Source organism: Schistocerca serialis, chromosome 3 (genome assembly GCF_023864345.2).
Source record: "Schistocerca serialis cubense isolate TAMUIC-IGC-003099 chromosome 3, iqSchSeri2.2, whole genome shotgun sequence".
Classification (NCBI taxonomy): Eukaryota; Metazoa; Arthropoda; class Insecta; order Orthoptera; family Acrididae; genus Schistocerca; species Schistocerca serialis.
Genome location: NC_064640.1, coordinates 255,557,866 through 255,576,284, shown reverse-complemented (window position 1 = coordinate 255,576,284; position 18,419 = coordinate 255,557,866). Strand labels below are relative to the sequence as shown.

Below are 18,419 nucleotides of genomic sequence, written 5' to 3'. Positions count from 1 at the left end.
AACTGTGTTGCTTTACATATTGATGTTGGGAGGGTGGATCCTTAATACGCTAATATGCCTTGTGCTGATTCTGTATGTGATATTTCAAATGTTGTTGATGCTGACGTGAATTCTGAACCTTGTTTCAAGGAAGATGCAGCATATGCATATACTGTCACTGATGATATTAGTCTAGAGGTTGAAATAAATGGGATAGTGAAAGTGGATCCCACATAATAGTAATGGTGTTAGTGTTTTTACAGGAGGGCTTCCCAAAGTCGTTATTGGGAACAATGTTTCAGTAGTACAGCAGGGACAGATATAAGTGTAACATACATTGAAGAGGCAAAGAAACTGGCACACCTACCTAATATCATGCAGGGCCTCTGCAAGCACACAGAAGTGCTGCAACACAATGTGGCACGGACTCAACTAAAATCTGAAGCAGTGCTGGAGGGAATTCACGTCAGGAATCCTACAGGGTTGTCCATAAATCCATAAGAGTACGAGGGGGTGGAGATCTCTTCTTAACAGCATGTTGCAAGGTATCCCAGGTATGCTCAATAACATTCATGTGTGGTGAGTTTGATGGCCAGCGGATGTGTTTAAACTCAGAAGAGTGTTCCTGGAGCTACTCTGTAGCAATTCTGGGCATGTGGAGCATTGCATTGTCTTACTGGAATTGCCCAAGTCCATCAGAATGCACAATGTACATGAATGGAAGCAAGTGATCAGACTGGATGTTTACGAACGTGTCACCAGTCAGAGCCGTATCTAGACATATCAAGGGTCCCATATCACTCCAGCTGCACATGTCCCACTCCATTACAGAGCCTCCAACAGCTTGAACAGTCTGCTGCTGAAACGCTGGGTCTAGGGATTCATGAGGTTGTCTCCATACCCGTACACATCCATCTGCTCAATATAATTTAAAATGAGACTTGTCCAACCAGGCAACATGTTTCCAGTCATTAACAGTCCAGTGTCAGTGTTGACAGGCCCAGGCAAGGCATAAAGCTTCAAGTCGTGCAGTCATCAAGGGTACATGAGTGGGCCTTCAGCTCCAAAAGCCAATATTGGTGATGTTTCATTGAATGCATCACATGCTGACGCTTGTTGATGGCCCAGCATTGAAATCTGCAGCAATTTGCTGAAGGGTTGCACTCCTGTCACACTGAACAATTCTCTTCAGTCATCATCGGTCCAGTTCTTGCAGGATATTTTTCTGGCTGCAGCAATGTCAGGTATTTGATGTTTTACTAGAACCCTGATCTTCACAGCACACTCATGAAAGGGTCATATGGGAAAATACCCACTTCATTGCTGCCTCCGACATGTTGTGTCCCATCTCTCGTGCGCTGACTATAACACCACATTCAATCTCTCTTAAATCTTCATAACCTGCCATTGTAGCAGCAGTAACCAATCTACAAGGTGTACAACTTTGCTTCCGCCATTTTTTCCCCAACATTTGAGGCTTTAATGAAACAAATTGTTTACACATGTATCATTCAAAGTATTTTCCATTGCTGGCCACTAATTTCTCCCAACTGTCTGGCAGTGTATGAATCCTGCGTCAAAAAAATTGTTCATCTTCTGAAGCGATCCACGAATCAATCCAATTTGTGACTTCTCCATGAGATGGGAAGTGTTGGTCAGTCAGGCCATACGCCATTGATCTAAACAGATGATAGTCAGAGGGAGCAATGTCTGGAGAATATGGTGGGTGGGGTAGGATTTCCCATTTTAACGTTTCCAAGTACATTTTGACCTCTTTTGCAACGTGGGGTCAAGCATTGTTGTGCTGCAAAATCACTTTATCGTGCCTCTCGCTGCATTGCGACCGTTTGTCTTTTAATGCTCTGCTCAAATGCTTTAATTGCATTTGATGAGCACCTGTGATTGTTTCACTTGGTTTCAACACCTCATAGTACACAACGCTGAGCTGGTCCCACCAAATGCAGAGCATGACCTAGGAGCCGTGAATGTTCGATTTGGCCATCAACGTGGAAGCATGGCCGGGATATCCCCATGATTTTTTGCGTTTAGGGTTATCGTAATGAACCCATTTTTCATACCCGGTCACAATGCGATGCAGAAATCCCTTCCTTTTTTGCCTCTGAAGCAACTGTTCACAAACAGAAACGCCGTTCAACGTCTCTTGGTTTCAGCTCACAGGGTACCCAAGCTCCTTCTCTCTGAATCATGCCCATAGCCTTGAGACATTTTTAAATGGCTTGCTGTGTCACTCCCACTAATCATGCCAATTCTTCTTGAGTTTGACGCGAGTCTTCACTCAGCAATGTCTCCAATTCTGCATCTTCGAAAACATTCTCTCTTCCACCACTATGCCGGTCTACGACATTAAAATCAACTTTCTTGAAGCGTTGAAACCACTCATGACATGTTCTTTCACTAATAGCATCCTTACCATACGTACTTGAGAGCATCTGATAAGACTCAGCTGTTGTTTTCTTCATATTGAAACAGAACAGTAACACCTCCCACGAATGACGAGAATTAGGCTCGTAAACTGACATTTAAAGTCAGGAACAACTTTATGATGCAGACACAAATTGACTAATGTTTGAATCAGGTTATTTTGATCAAGGTCCAAGCTAACTGCCTGATGTCTGCGATCTGTTTCTTTCAACCGCTACTTACTGTTGTCGCCACCTATTGGCAAACGGCGGAAGCAAAGTTGTACACCTTGTAACAACTATGCCAGATACTTGTTGTCTTATATAGGTGTTGCCTACTACAGCACTGTATTCTGCCTGTTTGCAGATCTCCGTAATTGAATATGCATGCCTAGACCAATTTTTTTTGCACCACAGTGTAGATGTTACTGGTGTAACTATTTCTTTATGCACATAAGATGAAGTTTATTCTAGAGAGGAGGCACTAGCAGACATACCTAATGCAAATGACGATGTTAAGGCAGCAGTCAGTTAAGGACACGAGTGAAAATTGTAAACAAAATGGAATTTCATTTTCCTGGGTACCAAAGTCAGGACTAGATGAAATTAGTGGGGAATATGTAAACGTAGTCAGCAGTTTAGAGCCACAAGAAAAGAATTGGCAGTCAGAGATACTAAAGCACAGTGGAGAAAAAAATTTATTGTGGTGAAGTGAAATAAATATAAATTATTGGCAACTACTGAGGAACATTTTGATGAAACTGATATGGTAGAGGGCAGCTTTGCAGTATGATGTCAATACAGCAGCGGATACAAGTTGTGGAGATGTACATGTCAGTGTAGAGTGTGTTTAATTAAAATGTAAAGTTACTTTTGGGAGTAGCAATAAAGCAATAAATCATACAGAGGGAGAATTCAACATTACAACCATGGAAGATGCTACAGATGAATTTGAAAGCACTGAGAAGGATCTGTTAGAAAAAAGAACCTTTTAGAAGTAACAGTGTGGTAATATTACAATCAAAAATTGAAGTGAGTGTTGGGGGTTTGAGACTGAAGCACTTCTGGATTCAGGTAGTGAGGTTAGTGGTGTCTCCGAGCTGTTTTATGAGTATCTATTACACAAGCTATGGAATTGCCATTCATTGGAATACAGATTAGATATGCAACCCATATCTTACGCAAATGCTGGGATGGTTCCTTTGGAAGGGCACAGCCGACTTCCTTCCCCACCCTTCCCTAATCTGATGGGACCAATGACCTCGCTGTTTGGCCATGTGACACGCCCCCCCCCCCCCCCAAAAAAAAAAAAAAAACAACTACTTGTTAAGACACAAGTAATGCTGTGTTTTAAGATAGGTGATACAGAGTTTTGTTACAACTGTATGGTTATATCTGAAATCTGTAAAATGTTGTTACTGGAATGGATTAGATGAATGATGTAATAGCTTTTGTACACTGCAACAGTAACCAGTTATGAACAGAAGGAAGTGGGACTAATTTGGTCATCCAGTATAACGAGGGAAAATGACAGCATCCCTTGTAATGGATAAAAGGGCAAGAGAAAATGGTGAGCAGTGGGGGGACAGAACTAGAGAGCTTTTCTGATGTGCCAGGAAAGTTGGACGACTTTGAATGCATTATAAAAAGCCACATGAACAACTCATGCAGAGATCATACCATATAGCTATTACTCTAAAGAAGGCAGCTGAAACTGAGTTGGAAAGTGTTGTAATGCCGACCAGAAAAGTCACGGGGTTGAAGTGACAGAAAGCATGGCGGGACCCGCAGAACGGTCCACGAACAACAACACAACGGGGGAGCACGGACATGACCAACGAAGGACAGAACGAACAACAACAAGATCGAAACAATGGAGTCACAAGAAAACCTAACAACACGTCCACTCGTACACAGAACAAGAAAGTAAATAATTTAGTGAACACAGCAACCTGGCTGTAAATAAGCTGTCTAAGGCGAGGCGATGCGTCCAGAGACGTACGCAAGGTTAGACTGACTGGCTGAGCGAGAGGCAGGCGCTTAAATAATCTATCGGGGGCGCCGCTATTGACCGCTGGAACCACATGTTCCACTGTGACGCCCTCACACTAAATACGGGCCAGGAGACGCGCACCACCAAAGCTTACGCCGCGATGGTGCAGAGACCTCTAGGAGTATTCGACACCAATGACGTCTGGCGGGGATTAAAATTCCGCAGCGCGCGGTACCAGAGAAAGAATGCCGCAGACAGGGATAATGGAGAGAAGCAACAGTCAATATAACAATCCACTAGCTGTTAAGAGGAGGGAAAAATCAGTGAGACTAATGTTCGATGGCAGAAAGCTGAATGCCATAGTCTGTGGGGAAACAGACCATCTAGAAAATATGAATGATCTGCTCTATCAGTTCCACCGTGTCTAAATAAAGTCAGTGTTGATTTGACGTTGGTTTCTGGCAAATTCCTATACTCAAGAATAGTATGTAGTATACAGCATTCGCGTGTAGGAGCAGATGCTACCAGTTTAAGGTAGTTCCCTTTGGTCTGAAAAATTGCTATGGCAGCTTTTATAAGAGCAGTCAATTGTTTGATGTAGAAAACTTATGAGCAAACTGATATATTGATGGCATCTGTTGACTGGGAAAGTCAATGCCATTAACTGAGGGAAGTGTTAAGTGGTCTTAGAAAGGCTGGCATGAAGCTAAAACTATGCAAGTGTGAGTTTTCAAGGAAGGAGACAGAATTCTTAGGATACGTTGCCACACCCACTGGAAAGATGCCAAAGAAAGGCCGGATACAGGCTACAGTTACATGCCCCATTCCTAATAAAAAGAACTAATTACAGTCCTTTTTAGGAATGTGTAGCTTCTACCAAAAGATAATCAGGAATCAAGGTCTGAACACACCAAATCTGACCAAGTACTGAAGAAACATCCATCTTGGATGTGGACACAGGACTGCACCCAATATTTTCAGCAAATAAAGGACAGCTTGAGTAACAGCGGATTGCTGTAACACCCAGATCCAACCTATCCTTTCTGCTTACACACTGACAGAAGTGGTTATGGTTTTGGAGTGTCACTGTCTGAGGAAAAAAGAAAAAAAGGTAAGTGGATATAAAGCTAAGTGGACATAAAGCTTTGAGGAGTATAGCTTTTGCATCAAGGACACTTCCCAAACATGAGCAGTGCTATGGGACCACTGAAAAGTAGTCGGTAGCAGTTGTGAGGGTATTCGCCAAATTCTGGAACCATCCACTGGATCACAAAGTGATTGTTTTCACTGACCGAAGAGCGGCTATTTACGTAAATGTAAACTGTTGAACAGCAGACTAATGAGGCGGGATATGTTCCTGCAGCAATTTAATTACAGCATCCAGTACATAAAGGGTACTGATAATGTTGTGGCTGATGTTTTCTCATGATCACCAGTGGGAAACAGGGATATTTTATGAGAGGAATATGATGAAAATAAAGAATTTAAAATGTTGTACATAAAGGATTTGCCAAGTGAGAAAAATATTGGGAGTATGTAGGGACCAGGATCTCAAGCTATAACAGATGAAGAGGAGCCTGGGAACTAGAGGGGAGGAAAATTTGGATAAACACCACAAGATACGTAAGGGAATTTTATTCAGAAGGGAAAACAAAAACAGTGATGAGTGGAAGTTATGTCTTCCAGAGGACTATGTCAATGATTTAATTCAGCATGTGCACTTGAGCTATGCACACTCTGTGGACTTAAAAATGCAATGAAATACAGAAAATGCCATGTTCAATAATTTGGTCAAATGAGCACAAAAACAACTTGACATCTCTCAAAGAGTTGAAATTAGAAATACATGCAATTTAAATACCAGAGAAGTAATCTTGAAATTTATACTGAAGTTCGATTTCATAAAGGTCTATTAACTGTGAAATTTTCAGATTTTTATCTGGTCCCCAACAAAGATAGTGCAGGCCACAAAATGGAAAAATTAATAAAATCTATTTTTTAAAATAGTGTATTTTTTAAGTGTAAGCTGCTCACCATTGACATTCTATAAAAAGTAACTATACTATACAATGTAATAGCAGAAAAAATATTAAATCTGAGAAATTAATCTTTCTTTGGAAAACTACTGTTAAAAAATTGAGTTTTTTTATTTGTGGCTGATAACTTTTAACCATTAAAAATATATTAAAGAATACATTCAGCTAAGTGATAATGATGTTAATTTGTAGCTCAGTGTGTGTTGAACTAAATGCATTTTATCTGAATGGCTTAGGACAATCCACTACAGAATAATTGTAAAAAATGTAGATGCTTGCAAATACGAAAAAACACATGCGGCCTGGAACAAATATGGCCATCATTTCAAAATAATAAAGAATAAATAAAAAAAACAAAAATATTTTGTGACTACTAAACACTGGCGAATTCACCCAGCAAATATAAAATTTTTCTGAGATGCTCAAGCAACCAGGTATGGACTGACCCATATGAGAGAATTGGGATGGCTCAGCAGGACATATTGTGGCAATAAACATAGCTCCTGGGTGCAATATCTAAAAGATTTTGAAACTTTAATGAGCTGTGTGAGGCACAGCTCAATGGAGTTATTACCATGGAAGGTGGAGTTAGACATAAAGCCACCAAACCTGATGTCTGAACATACTGATTTTTCCCCACATAAAGAGATGATGAAAGGGGAGTTAGAAACATTTGTAAAGGAGAACATGGAGAGAAGAGCAACGCAAGAAAAGCAAAGACATGATAGAAGTGTGATAGAAAGGTGAAGGTGACAGAAATAAGAATTGGGGATCTGTTGTTGGCAAGAACTAAGGAGAAGTCAAGTGAACACCACAAGGAGACAAAGACAGAATATATTGAAGTAAGGGGGGGGGGGGGGGGGAGAAAGAAAGAAAGAAAGAGAGAGAGAGAGAGAAGAGAGAGGAGGGGAGGGGAGAGGAGAGGGTGTGTGTGTGTGTGTGTGTGTGTGTGTGTGTGTGTGTGTGTGTGTGTGTGCGCGCGCGCGCGTGTGCTGCTTTTGAGGGTAAAGATTCTATAGTAGTCCTGAATAATGGGTATTAGTTCATCAGTGGCCATGTAATAATATTTTGTGAGAGTCTGTCAAGTGCACACTTAAGAATTTTGTTGTTGCTTGGATTTTAATTTGTATGTGGTTGTTACACACACAGTAGGAGAATAAATTGAGCCATTTCATTTACATGTTGGAGACTAACGGATAACTTTCTTGTGAGATGTGGGGGTTGGAGTTCATTTTATTGATGCTGAGGGACAGCTATATCACAGTAGGAAATATGTATGTTTTACAGGGACAAAGAAAAGTTCATTATGAAACTGACAAAAACATGTCACACATTTGTTGTTCGGAAAAATCACCTGCAGCATAAGAGTAAATGCATTTTTAAGATGCTCATTGTTTTTTTTTTCCAATCTTACACAATTTAAAAGAGAAATTTGCATTTTTTGCATGTGGGTATTTAATATGGTATGGAAAGTAAGTTTACATATCTTCCACATTTCTGGCATATAGGTTGAGATTACCTGTATATTTTGTACATATTTTAGTTATATTTACTTGTTTCTTCAAGCCTTATGTGTAATTAACTATTCAGTTATCGATATTGGAATGATCACTGGGAACATATGTTTTCATTCGGTGGGATTGTTTTTAAGTGTTACTTTAAACTGTAAGTCTTTCAGATTAGCCATTGAGAGATTCTATTCTTCATCTGTGATTTGACAAAAATTCGGGGGGGGGGGGGGGGGGGGAGGAGGAGGAGGGAGGGTAATTATAACATTACAATAACATTGATGGTTAGTGATAAATGACATCTAAAGACTCTCTGAAAGTAACTCAAAGATATTATTTCCACATGTCTGTTGTTTTCACTGGAAATCTGTACTCCTAAATATTGTATCCATGTGTCACATCTTGACAAATTTTCCTCAGAACTAAAACAGAGTAATGACATTTCATTAAGAACAGTGTAATTTGTTATTAAACAATAATCTTATAATGCCAGAATGTGAGAAAGTAGTGGAAATCGTTATTTTGGAGAGACCACTTTGTACGTCTGAAATGTGGCGGACGCAGCGCAAGTAGTGAGCGGTCCAGGCGGATGTTGTGGGGGGGGGTCTTTACCATTGGGGCAGTGCTGCAGTGTGGATATGAACTTGGATGCGAACTCTAGCTGGAATAAAGTATGTTTTAAACTGTGATTTTATTTGTCCCAACCAGCTGCATTTGAGTAAGCAAATCATTACATAATGCTAATACTGGCAAAGACTTAGGTGATATCATCTACTAGAGAGCCAACAAGCTAACTGAAAACAACAGTAAGATTTTCATAGGCCAGGCCCAATATATAATATAAACTATACATCTCCAGCAAAAAGAAGGGGGAAAAAGGGGGTGAGGGGTCATATTACACAATGACATATGAATGGTTTCACAACTCATGGCGGAACTAAAGGCTACTGACTCACCGTATTTACAATGAGGTGATAAAAGATATGGGATACCTCTTAATATTGTGTCAGACTTCTTTTTGCCCAGTGTAGTGCAGCAATTCCATGTGTCATGGGCTCAACAAGTCATTGAAAGTCCCCTGAAGAAATATTAAGCCATGCTGCTTCTATAGCCATACATAACTCCGAGAGTGTTCCCAGTGCAGGATTTTGTGCACGAATTGACCTCTCGGTTATGTCCCATAAATGTTTGATGGGATTCATGTTGGATGATCTAGGTGGCCAAATCATTCACGCGAACTGTCCAGAATTTTCTGACATGGTGCATTGTCATCCATAAACATTCAATCATCGTTTGAGAACATGATGGCCATGAATGGCTGCAAATTGTCTCCAAGCAGCCGAACATTACCATTTGCAGTCAATGATTGGTTCAGTTGGACCACAGGATCCAATCCATCCAATCTGAACGCAGCCCACACCAATATGGAGCCACCACCTGCTTGCACAGTGCCTTGTTGAAAACTCAGATACATGGCTTTGTGGGGCCTGTGCCACACTCAGACCCTACTGTCAGCTTTTATCAACTGAAATCCTCACTCATCTGACCAGGTCACAGTTTTTCAGTTGTCTAGGTTGTCTGGTCATGAGCCCGGGAGAGGTGCTGAAGGTGATGTGCTATTAGTAAAGGTACTTGCATCAGTTGTCTGCTGCCATTTCACGCCAAATTTCGCCTAATAGATACATTCATCATACGTCCCACATTGATTCCAGTTGTTATCTTGTGCAGTGTTGCTTGTCTGTTAGCACTGATAACTCTATGCAAATGCCACTGCTCTCAGTTGTTAAGTGAAGGCCAACAGCCAAGGCATTGTCCATCAGAGGTAATGCCTGAAATTTAGTATTCTTGGCACACTCTTAACACTGGATATCAGCACATTGAATTACCTAACAATTTCCAGAACAGAATGCCCACGTGTCTAACACCAACAACCATTCCGTATTCAATGCCTGTTAATTCCTGTTGTGTGACCATAATCATGTTGGAAACCTTTTCACAGGAATCATCTGAGTACATATGGCAGTACCAATGCACTGTCCTTTTATACCTTATGTCATGATGCTACTGCCATCTGTATATGTGCATACTGGTATCCGATGACTTTTGCCACCTCAGAGTAAACCATTTCAATACGCGGTTTGTATAAGAAGTACAACTGCACCATCTTGTGTGTATTATGAAATGCTCTTCCTGATCATCAAATTCTATGGCAAACACATCTTCCAGTATAAGAGTGCAGCTGTCTTTATGTCTCACTGTGTACACTGCCTCACCTATAATTACTGCCCTACAACTCTTTTTATCTAGAGTTAAATTTATCAGGTTTGATATAAAATGAGCTAAATATCAGTTTCCAACATATCTAAAAACAAGGCACACAATTATCTATGAGAGAGAAACCAATACAACATGCACAGTGTGTGAATATACTGGAAAATTATAGTAATTACCTGCACTGAAGTGTTGTTGATTCCATCTACATCATAGAATTTAAAACTTGAGCCACTTTTGTGCGACTTTGAAACTGGTAACCGTTCCAGATATGGATTATATATAGGAAAATCAGTGTAGTAATGTTCTAACACCCAAACAGCTGCACGCTGAATGCTTAGCTGTCCAATAGCATAGGAACGGCTCTCACCATCAGGACTTCGTACAATCTAGAAATGACATATGGGTGAACAATTAGAGACGCACTGAATTATCCAATGTACATCACAATTTATGACCAAATGCAACTTGGCTATGGGTCACTAATTAAACAGCATGTTATACTAGCAGGATACTGATACAGACAAAAATACAGAAAGATAATAAATAGGTGCAAAATGCAGTCACAGATTAGGTCATACGAGAGTTCAAGTTTGTTACACCTTTACATTTGTGTACATTCCAGAACTTTATCATAGTCTCAGCCCACAAAAATTCTTACCAGCAGCTTCCATTAATTGATTTACATATACCCATTAGGTCAGCCATTTCTACTGCTATTACTGCCTGGCTTATGTTTCTGGTAGTCATAAGAATTTACTTCTAGGGAAAGGTATTCCAATATTCATTGTTTTTGCTATGAGAAATGTGAAGCACCACAATTACTATTATTTGACACAGAGAAATACAAACATGGTCACTGCAAACAATAACTTGGTCACATGACTAGGTACCACCACATTCCAGTTCAAAAGTAGTGCACATCATTAACTCAGAGTAAAATTTTGGGATTTGACTGCAGAAAATGTCTTCCTGCTCAGGTATAATGGATTGCTGTTAATGCCTTTAAATTTACTGACATTAAAAAGGAGAAAAATGTGACAGTACTGATGGAGAAGGAGGTGTAATTGCAAACAAAATGTTTATGCCGAGTACACTGACTGCTTACAAATTATGCGAGGAGGAACATGATACCAAGTACAATGATATTCAAGATTTACTAGAAAGAAGAAGTGCACACAATAAATACTCATTTGTAGATAGAAATAAATGTGTCATTGGGCAGCAATTTCTGCAATATTATGAACACAAAAAATCCCAAATTTGTGAAAACTTCACAGCACTTGACTTCAAGATTAACAAGTGAACTATGATCGAAATTGTTCGTTCTATTAAAATATTTCATTTTCAAAGTTGCCAAAATAAATGAATACTCATGTGCAAACAAGATATTTACAGAAAAAAATGGAGCATAATAACCAAAGCAGCAAGTGGTTTATTTAGAAGAAATGTGGATTCAAACCCACAACATTTCTTCAAATAAATATTTGCAAAGCGACAGTGTACAATTAGAATTGTCAAACAAGATAGCCAGACTGTTTTAATTGCTATGCACACAGGCGGTGACATGGATTACTTTGATAATGCTCCATATCACAACAAGCAAGAGAGTAAACCATCTTCCTATAGTTCACTAGAAAGTGAAATGCAGTCCTGGCTGGCCAAGCATCCCATACATCTTGAGCCAGATATAAAAAAGTTGAACTTAGTTAAGGAGCAAAAACCTTCTCATGTTTATTCCAGACACAAAATTTTGCAAGGAAACAACTTTGTTCACCTCCAATTGCTATCATACAATCCAGACGTAAATCCCACAGCACTGACGTGGAATCTTTCAAAGAATAGAATCTCCAATCAAAACAGCCAAGTATCTGCAGCTCTTGGAGCTGAAATACACTCCTGGAAATTGAAATAAGAACACCGTGAATTCATTGTCCCAGGAAGGGGAAACTTTATTGACACATTCCTGGGGTCAGATACATCACATGATCACACTGACAGAACCACAGGCACATAGACACAGGCAACAGAGCATGCACAATGTCGGCACTAGTACAGTGTATATCCACCTTTCGCAGCAATGCAGGCTGCTATTCTCCCATGGAGACGATCGTAGAGATGCTGGACGTAGTCCTGTGGAACGGCTTGCCATGCCATTTCCACCTGGCGCCTCAGTTGGACCAGCGTTCGTGCTGGACGTGCAGACCGCGTGAGACGACGCTTCATCCAGTCCCAAACATGCTCAATGGGGGACAGATCCGGAGATCTTGCTGGCCAGGGTAGTTGACTTACACCTTCTAGAGCACGTTGGGTGGCACGGGATACATGCGGACGTGCATTGTCCTGTTGGAACAGCAAGTTCCCTTGCCGGTCTAGGAATGGTAGAACGATGGGTTCGATGACGGTTTGGATGTACCGTGCACCATTCAGTGTCCCCTCGACGATCACCAGTGGTGTACGGCCAGTGTAGGAGATCGCTCCCCACACCATGATGCCGGGTGTTGGCCCTGTGTGCCTCGGTCGTATGCAGTCCTGATTGTGGCGCTCACCTGCACGGCGCCAAACACGCATACGACCATCATTGGCATCAAGGCAGAAGCGACTCTCATCGCTGAAGACGACACGTCTCCATTCGTCCCACCATTCACGCCTGTCGCGACACCACTGGAGGCGGGCTGCACGATGTTGGGGCATGAGCGGAAGACGGCCTAACGGTGTGCGGGACCGTAGCCCAGCTTCATGGAGATGGTTGCGAATGGTCCTCGCCGATACCCCAGGAGCAACAGTGTCCCTAATTTGCTGGGAAGTGGCGGTGCAGTCCCCTACGGCACTGCATAGGATCCTACGGTCTCGGCGTGCATCCGTGCGTCGCTGCGGTCCAGTCCCAGGTCGACGGGCACGTGCACCTTCCGCCGACCACTGGCGACAACATCGATGTACTGTGGAGACCTCACGCCCCACGTGTTGAGCGATTCGGCGGTACGTCCACCTGGCCTCCCGCATGCCCACTATACGCCCTCGCTCAATGTCCGTCAACTGCACATACGGTTCACGTCCACGCTGTCGCGGCATGCTACCAGTGTTAAAGACTGCGATGGAGCTCCGTATGCCACGGCAAACTGGCTGACACTGACGGCGGCGGTGCACAAATGCCGCGCAGCTAGCGCCATTCGACAGCCAACACCGCGGTTCCTGGTGTGTCCGCTGTGTCGTGCGTGTGATCATTGCTTGTACAGCCCTCTCGCAGTGTCCGGAGCAAGTATGGTGGGTCTGACACACCGGTGTCAATGTGTTCTTTTTTCCATTTCCAGGAGTGTACTAACAGTTGATGCTTTTGTTACTGTGACTACAGAAAACAGCGCGAGCACTGATGGATTAGGCAGCTGAAAATAATAATCTAACAATTTTTAACATGTTGCAGCCCTGTCAGCAACTGTGATAAATTGATATGTCAAAAATCCGCCTCAGTTGCGAAATGTTACTGGTCTTTACCCAGGTTTCAGCTAGAGTAATCTAGCCTTCTTCAGATGCAAAAAATAAACTAATACATGCCAGAATAAGGCACGGTCAAACATAAAAAGCTGAAGTACCATGGTACCATGTCAAGCTATGTTACTTAGCTGAGGAACAGCCCCACTCCCACTTCGTGGAAAGCAGTCGGTTAGACGCCGACACTACGTTAGAACTGACTGTGGCGCGCAGGTGAGTTTTATTCCACGTCACCCTTGTGACTACAAGTTTTTACAGGTTTCCTAAACACAACGTTGACCATATGTGCATAAAGTCATAAGTGATGCCCTAAGCTTTACACACCCAGTCAATCATAAATACGTAGTAATGTAGTGCCATAACATAATGTTAGTCAAATTTCGCATTAACAAACTGACATATTACTCCATGTATAATGGAAATTATTTTATTTCTGCCTTCTCCTAACCCTGAGAAGTTCTCGCATTATGGACACACAACCTTGTTCATCCCCCGCATGAACTCGTGCAGAACCATACAACATAGCGGTGATCATACGTGGTTTTAATCTAATAGCTTAATGTCTAAGTAAATTTCTCATCAGTTAATAAAGTATCGGTTTACAGTTAATGCTTATCGAGATTCTATCTACTTAGTGCCTTGTTCTCTCACAAATTCACGGAGAGAAGGGAACACACACAAACCGCAATCGTTAGCCCTGATCTGGGTCACTGATGCGGGAGATGGACTGCTGCGGGCGCAAAAAGGAGACAGTAATTCCGATGCTCAGGGGAACTATGAATGTGTGCTACGTAACTGGCAGCAGTTGTGCATGTCTGATCTGCAGTGGAGGGACACCAGCCTCCACCAGTAAGCTGGTCACCAGACTCGTCCTAAAAGCTCCTGTCGCTAGTCAAACCCCACAGTGGTGCACAGGGTCGAGTAAATGCAATGCTGAAGGCGCTGCCGAACCATAAACCACACTTGCATAGTCAATTCAGGATTGGACAAGGACTCTGTAGAGCTGCACCAGCGTACAGCGATCAGCACCCCAATTGGTGTTGCTGGGGCAATGGAGGGCATTGAGGTGCTGCCAGCACTTCTGGTAAAGCTGACAAAGATGAGGGAGCCAAGTCAATAGAGCATCGAAAACCGGTCCTAGGAACTGATATGTCTCCCCTGCAGTGAGTGGATCATCATTAAGATAAAGTGCGGGCTCCGGATGAACGGTACGACGCTGACAGAAGTGCATGACACACGACTTTGCGGCTGAAAACTGGAAGCCGTGGGCTAGAGCCCATGACTGCGCATTGTGGATGGCTCCCTGGAGGCGCTGCAAAGCAACAACAGTACTGGAGCAGCAGTACGAAATGCAGAAGTCATCTGCATACAGAGAAGGTGAGACGGAGGGCCCGACAGCTGCTGCTAGACCGTTAATGGCCACTAAAAATAGAGAGAGACCCAATACAGAGCCCTGCGGGACTCCATTCTTCTGGATATGGATGGAACTATGGGAGTCACCAACTTGGACACGAAGTACGGAGCAACAGGAAGCTTTGGATAAAAATCGGAAGTGGTCCCCAGAGACCCCACTCATACAATGTGGCAAGGATACGATGTCGCCAAGTCATTTCATATGCTTTACGTAAGTAAAAAAAGACGGCACTCAGGTGTTGCTGTCCAGAAAAGACTGTTCGGATGGCAGACTCGATGGACACAAGATTATCAGTGGTAGAGAGACCCTGGGACCCTGGCAGAAGCTGTCCTGACATGAAGCCAGCAAGCCACGTGACTCCAGGACCCAACCCAACCACCGACATACCATATATTCCAGCAGCTTACAAAGAGCGTTGGTGAGACTCATGGGCCGAGAGCTATCCACATCAAGTGGGTTTTTACTGGGTTTGAGCACCGGAATGATGGTGCTCTCTCGCCATTGCGATGGAAAGATGCCATTGCACCAGAGCCGGTTGAAGGTGATGAGAAGGTGTCCCTTGTAGTCAGACGAGAGATGTATAATCATCTGGCTGTGGATGTGATTAGGCCCAGGAGCTGTGTCGGGGCAATGCGCAAGGGCACTGAGGAGCTCCCACTCTGTAAATGGGGCAATATAGGATTCACTGCAACATGTAGTCAATGAAAGGATGTTCCCTTCCAGCCGCCGTTTGAGTGTGCGAAATACTGTGAGCTGTCATGTATGTAATTTAATGACCTGGAATTGGTCTGGTGTTCCTCTAACCAATCAAGGAAAAGCTATTCAAATAATGTTTAGCTTCACCAGACTGAAGGAATTAATGCAGCACTGGTGCATAGATGAATTAACAATTAGTGAATAATCATCACAACTATGTTATGAAATTCTAATGAGACTTATTTTACTTAACAAAAGATACTTGCCTTAATGTAATACATAGGCTGCAAGTGTCGAAGTTCTACTAATACGACAGCCAAATAGTGAATGAACAACAGTGTGTCCGTCAAACTTCCAGCATAAGATACAAGACCTCTGTATTCTACTGCCTCTCCACCTGTCAGTCCACCCTCTGTGACCTGGAAGTAATTTAAAAAAAGCATTACCATTATTACATGATAATTATGATATTGTATAGTGCAACAACTGATCAAAATAAGTAAATTTACTGAAAGTAACATAATTCACTGTACAGCCTTAATGCAGAACAAGGTGTGTCAATATCTTCTTAATAAAATTAAAACCAATTCACTCTGCATTAATATTTAAGAGTTTACACTTAGGGCTACTGATTATGAAGAAACAAGATTGTGCACTGGTGATAACATTACTACCACATCTGCATCAATACCCTGCAAGTGACGTTAGGATATGGGGCAGAGGGTACTTTGGGAACCACTGGCACTTTGTCCTTTTCCAGTTCAGTCGCAAATGATTCATGGGAAAACAATTGTCGGTAAGCCTCTGTGTGAGCTCAAGTCTTTCAGATTTTACTTTTGTGGCCTTTACATGAAATATATTGGCTGACTCTTCTAGGAATGTATGCTCTTGCAACTTCAACAGTAAACCACACAGTGATGGAGAATGACTCTCTTGCAGCATCTGTCACTGGAGGTGGCTGAATATCTCTGTGATGCTTTCACGGTTACTAAATGGACCTATAATAAAACATGCTGCTCTTCTTTGGATTTTATCTATTTCCTCTTATTACATATGACAGTCGCGAAAAGTTATATGGCTGAAAAAAACTAATAGGTAATATTTCTCCTGACTTATCCAACACTTGAGAAAAGAAATATAGTGTTCTTCTATGTTAAGATTCCATGCAATTTACTGTCCTCTAGGAAACTTGTCATACTCAAACTATAAATGGAAAGCTGGATGAAACCTGAAGTAGAATGCTCTAAAACATTTAATGAGGCATGAAACATGTATCGAAAAGATGGATTAGACACTATAGAAGGGTGGGTGTTCATTGCAGTCAACAAAAATATTTTGTCTATTGAGGTCAACATTGAGTCTAACTGCCAAGTTTTCTGGATTTGTGTAATCTACCTAGGTAAACTCAACTTAATCATCAAACATTTTTACTGTGATTATAGGGTGCTCTCATGACTAGTGCGTGTAGCTATTCATTTTTTTTTACTGAGAGAATTTATTCTTGAAAGAGCAGGTGAGTAGTTGTCAGAATCCTACTTACACAAGGAATGAACATCATTTAGTTCCGATATGATGGAAATGAAGGAATAATGGGCAAAGTTTAAACTGACTGTAGATCGTGCTCTTAAGGAACGTGTGCCAAATAAGTGGATTGAAAATGGAAAAGACCCACTGGGAGTTAGTAACAAAATTCAGTAGTAACAAAATTCAGAAAATACTGTGGAAACAGAGATTGTTGCACACACTGTTCAAAAAAGAATGTGGAAATGATAACAGACAAAAGTTACAAGTTCATGCATCTACAAAAAGATCAATGCAAGAAGCATACAACAATTTCCATGGCCATACCTTAGAGAAAGATCTTGCTGGGAAACTTAGAAAATTCTGGTCCTATGTAAAAGCACTAGGCTGAGTGAAGGCTTCTATCCAGTGACTTATTGACCAGTCTCTGTGGCAATAAAGGACAGCAAAAAGAAAGCTGAGGTTTTAAATTTCACTCATAAGAAATCATTCACACAGGAGGATCATACAGACTTATCATTGTTTGACAGCCACACAGATTCCAACACAGAAGGCAGAGTAATAGGCATTCCTGGCACTGAGAAGCAACTGAAAGAATTGTAAACAAGTAAGTTGCCAGGTATGGATGGAATCCCAATTCAGTTTTACAGAGATTGCTCTTTGACATCAGCTCATTATTTAGCTTGCCTTGATCATGACTTTCTTGTCCACTGAATTGTCCCAAGAGACTGGAAAAATGAGAACATGATTCATGTATACTGGGTACCTCACAAAAGGGTTTACACTGTTTGAACTTTAATGTCTGAGGCAGTATTAATGATAACTTGATCCAACTGTGATTATATGGTGCTCTCATGACTAGTGTGTGTAGCCATTCATTTGTTTTTCTTTTGTTCATTTTCAGTTGCGAGTGATTACTTATAACAACAAGATTGCCCACAGAGCAAAGAAAATTTATTTTGAAGTGTTATTAGAATTTTAAAAATATGAAAGTAGTGCAGGGACGATGGCTGGCAGAGTTTGATACTGCACCACCATCACATGTGACAGTAATGAAGCTACAAGACAAGTTTGTGAGAGAAGGAAGTGTGT

General features: G+C 41.7%; 1 protein-coding gene across 1 annotated transcript in view; it reads right to left on the bottom strand.

The window, feature by feature from the left end:
- The window catches only part of LOC126470019 (vang-like protein 2-B), a 76,411-nt gene that overhangs the window by 31,424 nt on the left and 26,568 nt on the right, over positions 1 to 18,419 (bottom strand). Inside the window, exons 5-6 of the mRNA XM_050097496.1 lie at positions 16,073 to 16,225; positions 10,387 to 10,596 (exon numbers count right to left, since the gene is read on the bottom strand). Coding sequence (XP_049953453.1) covers positions 10,387 to 10,596; positions 16,073 to 16,225 — 363 coding nt within the window. The remainder of the gene's footprint in view (positions 1 to 10,386; positions 10,597 to 16,072; positions 16,226 to 18,419) is intronic.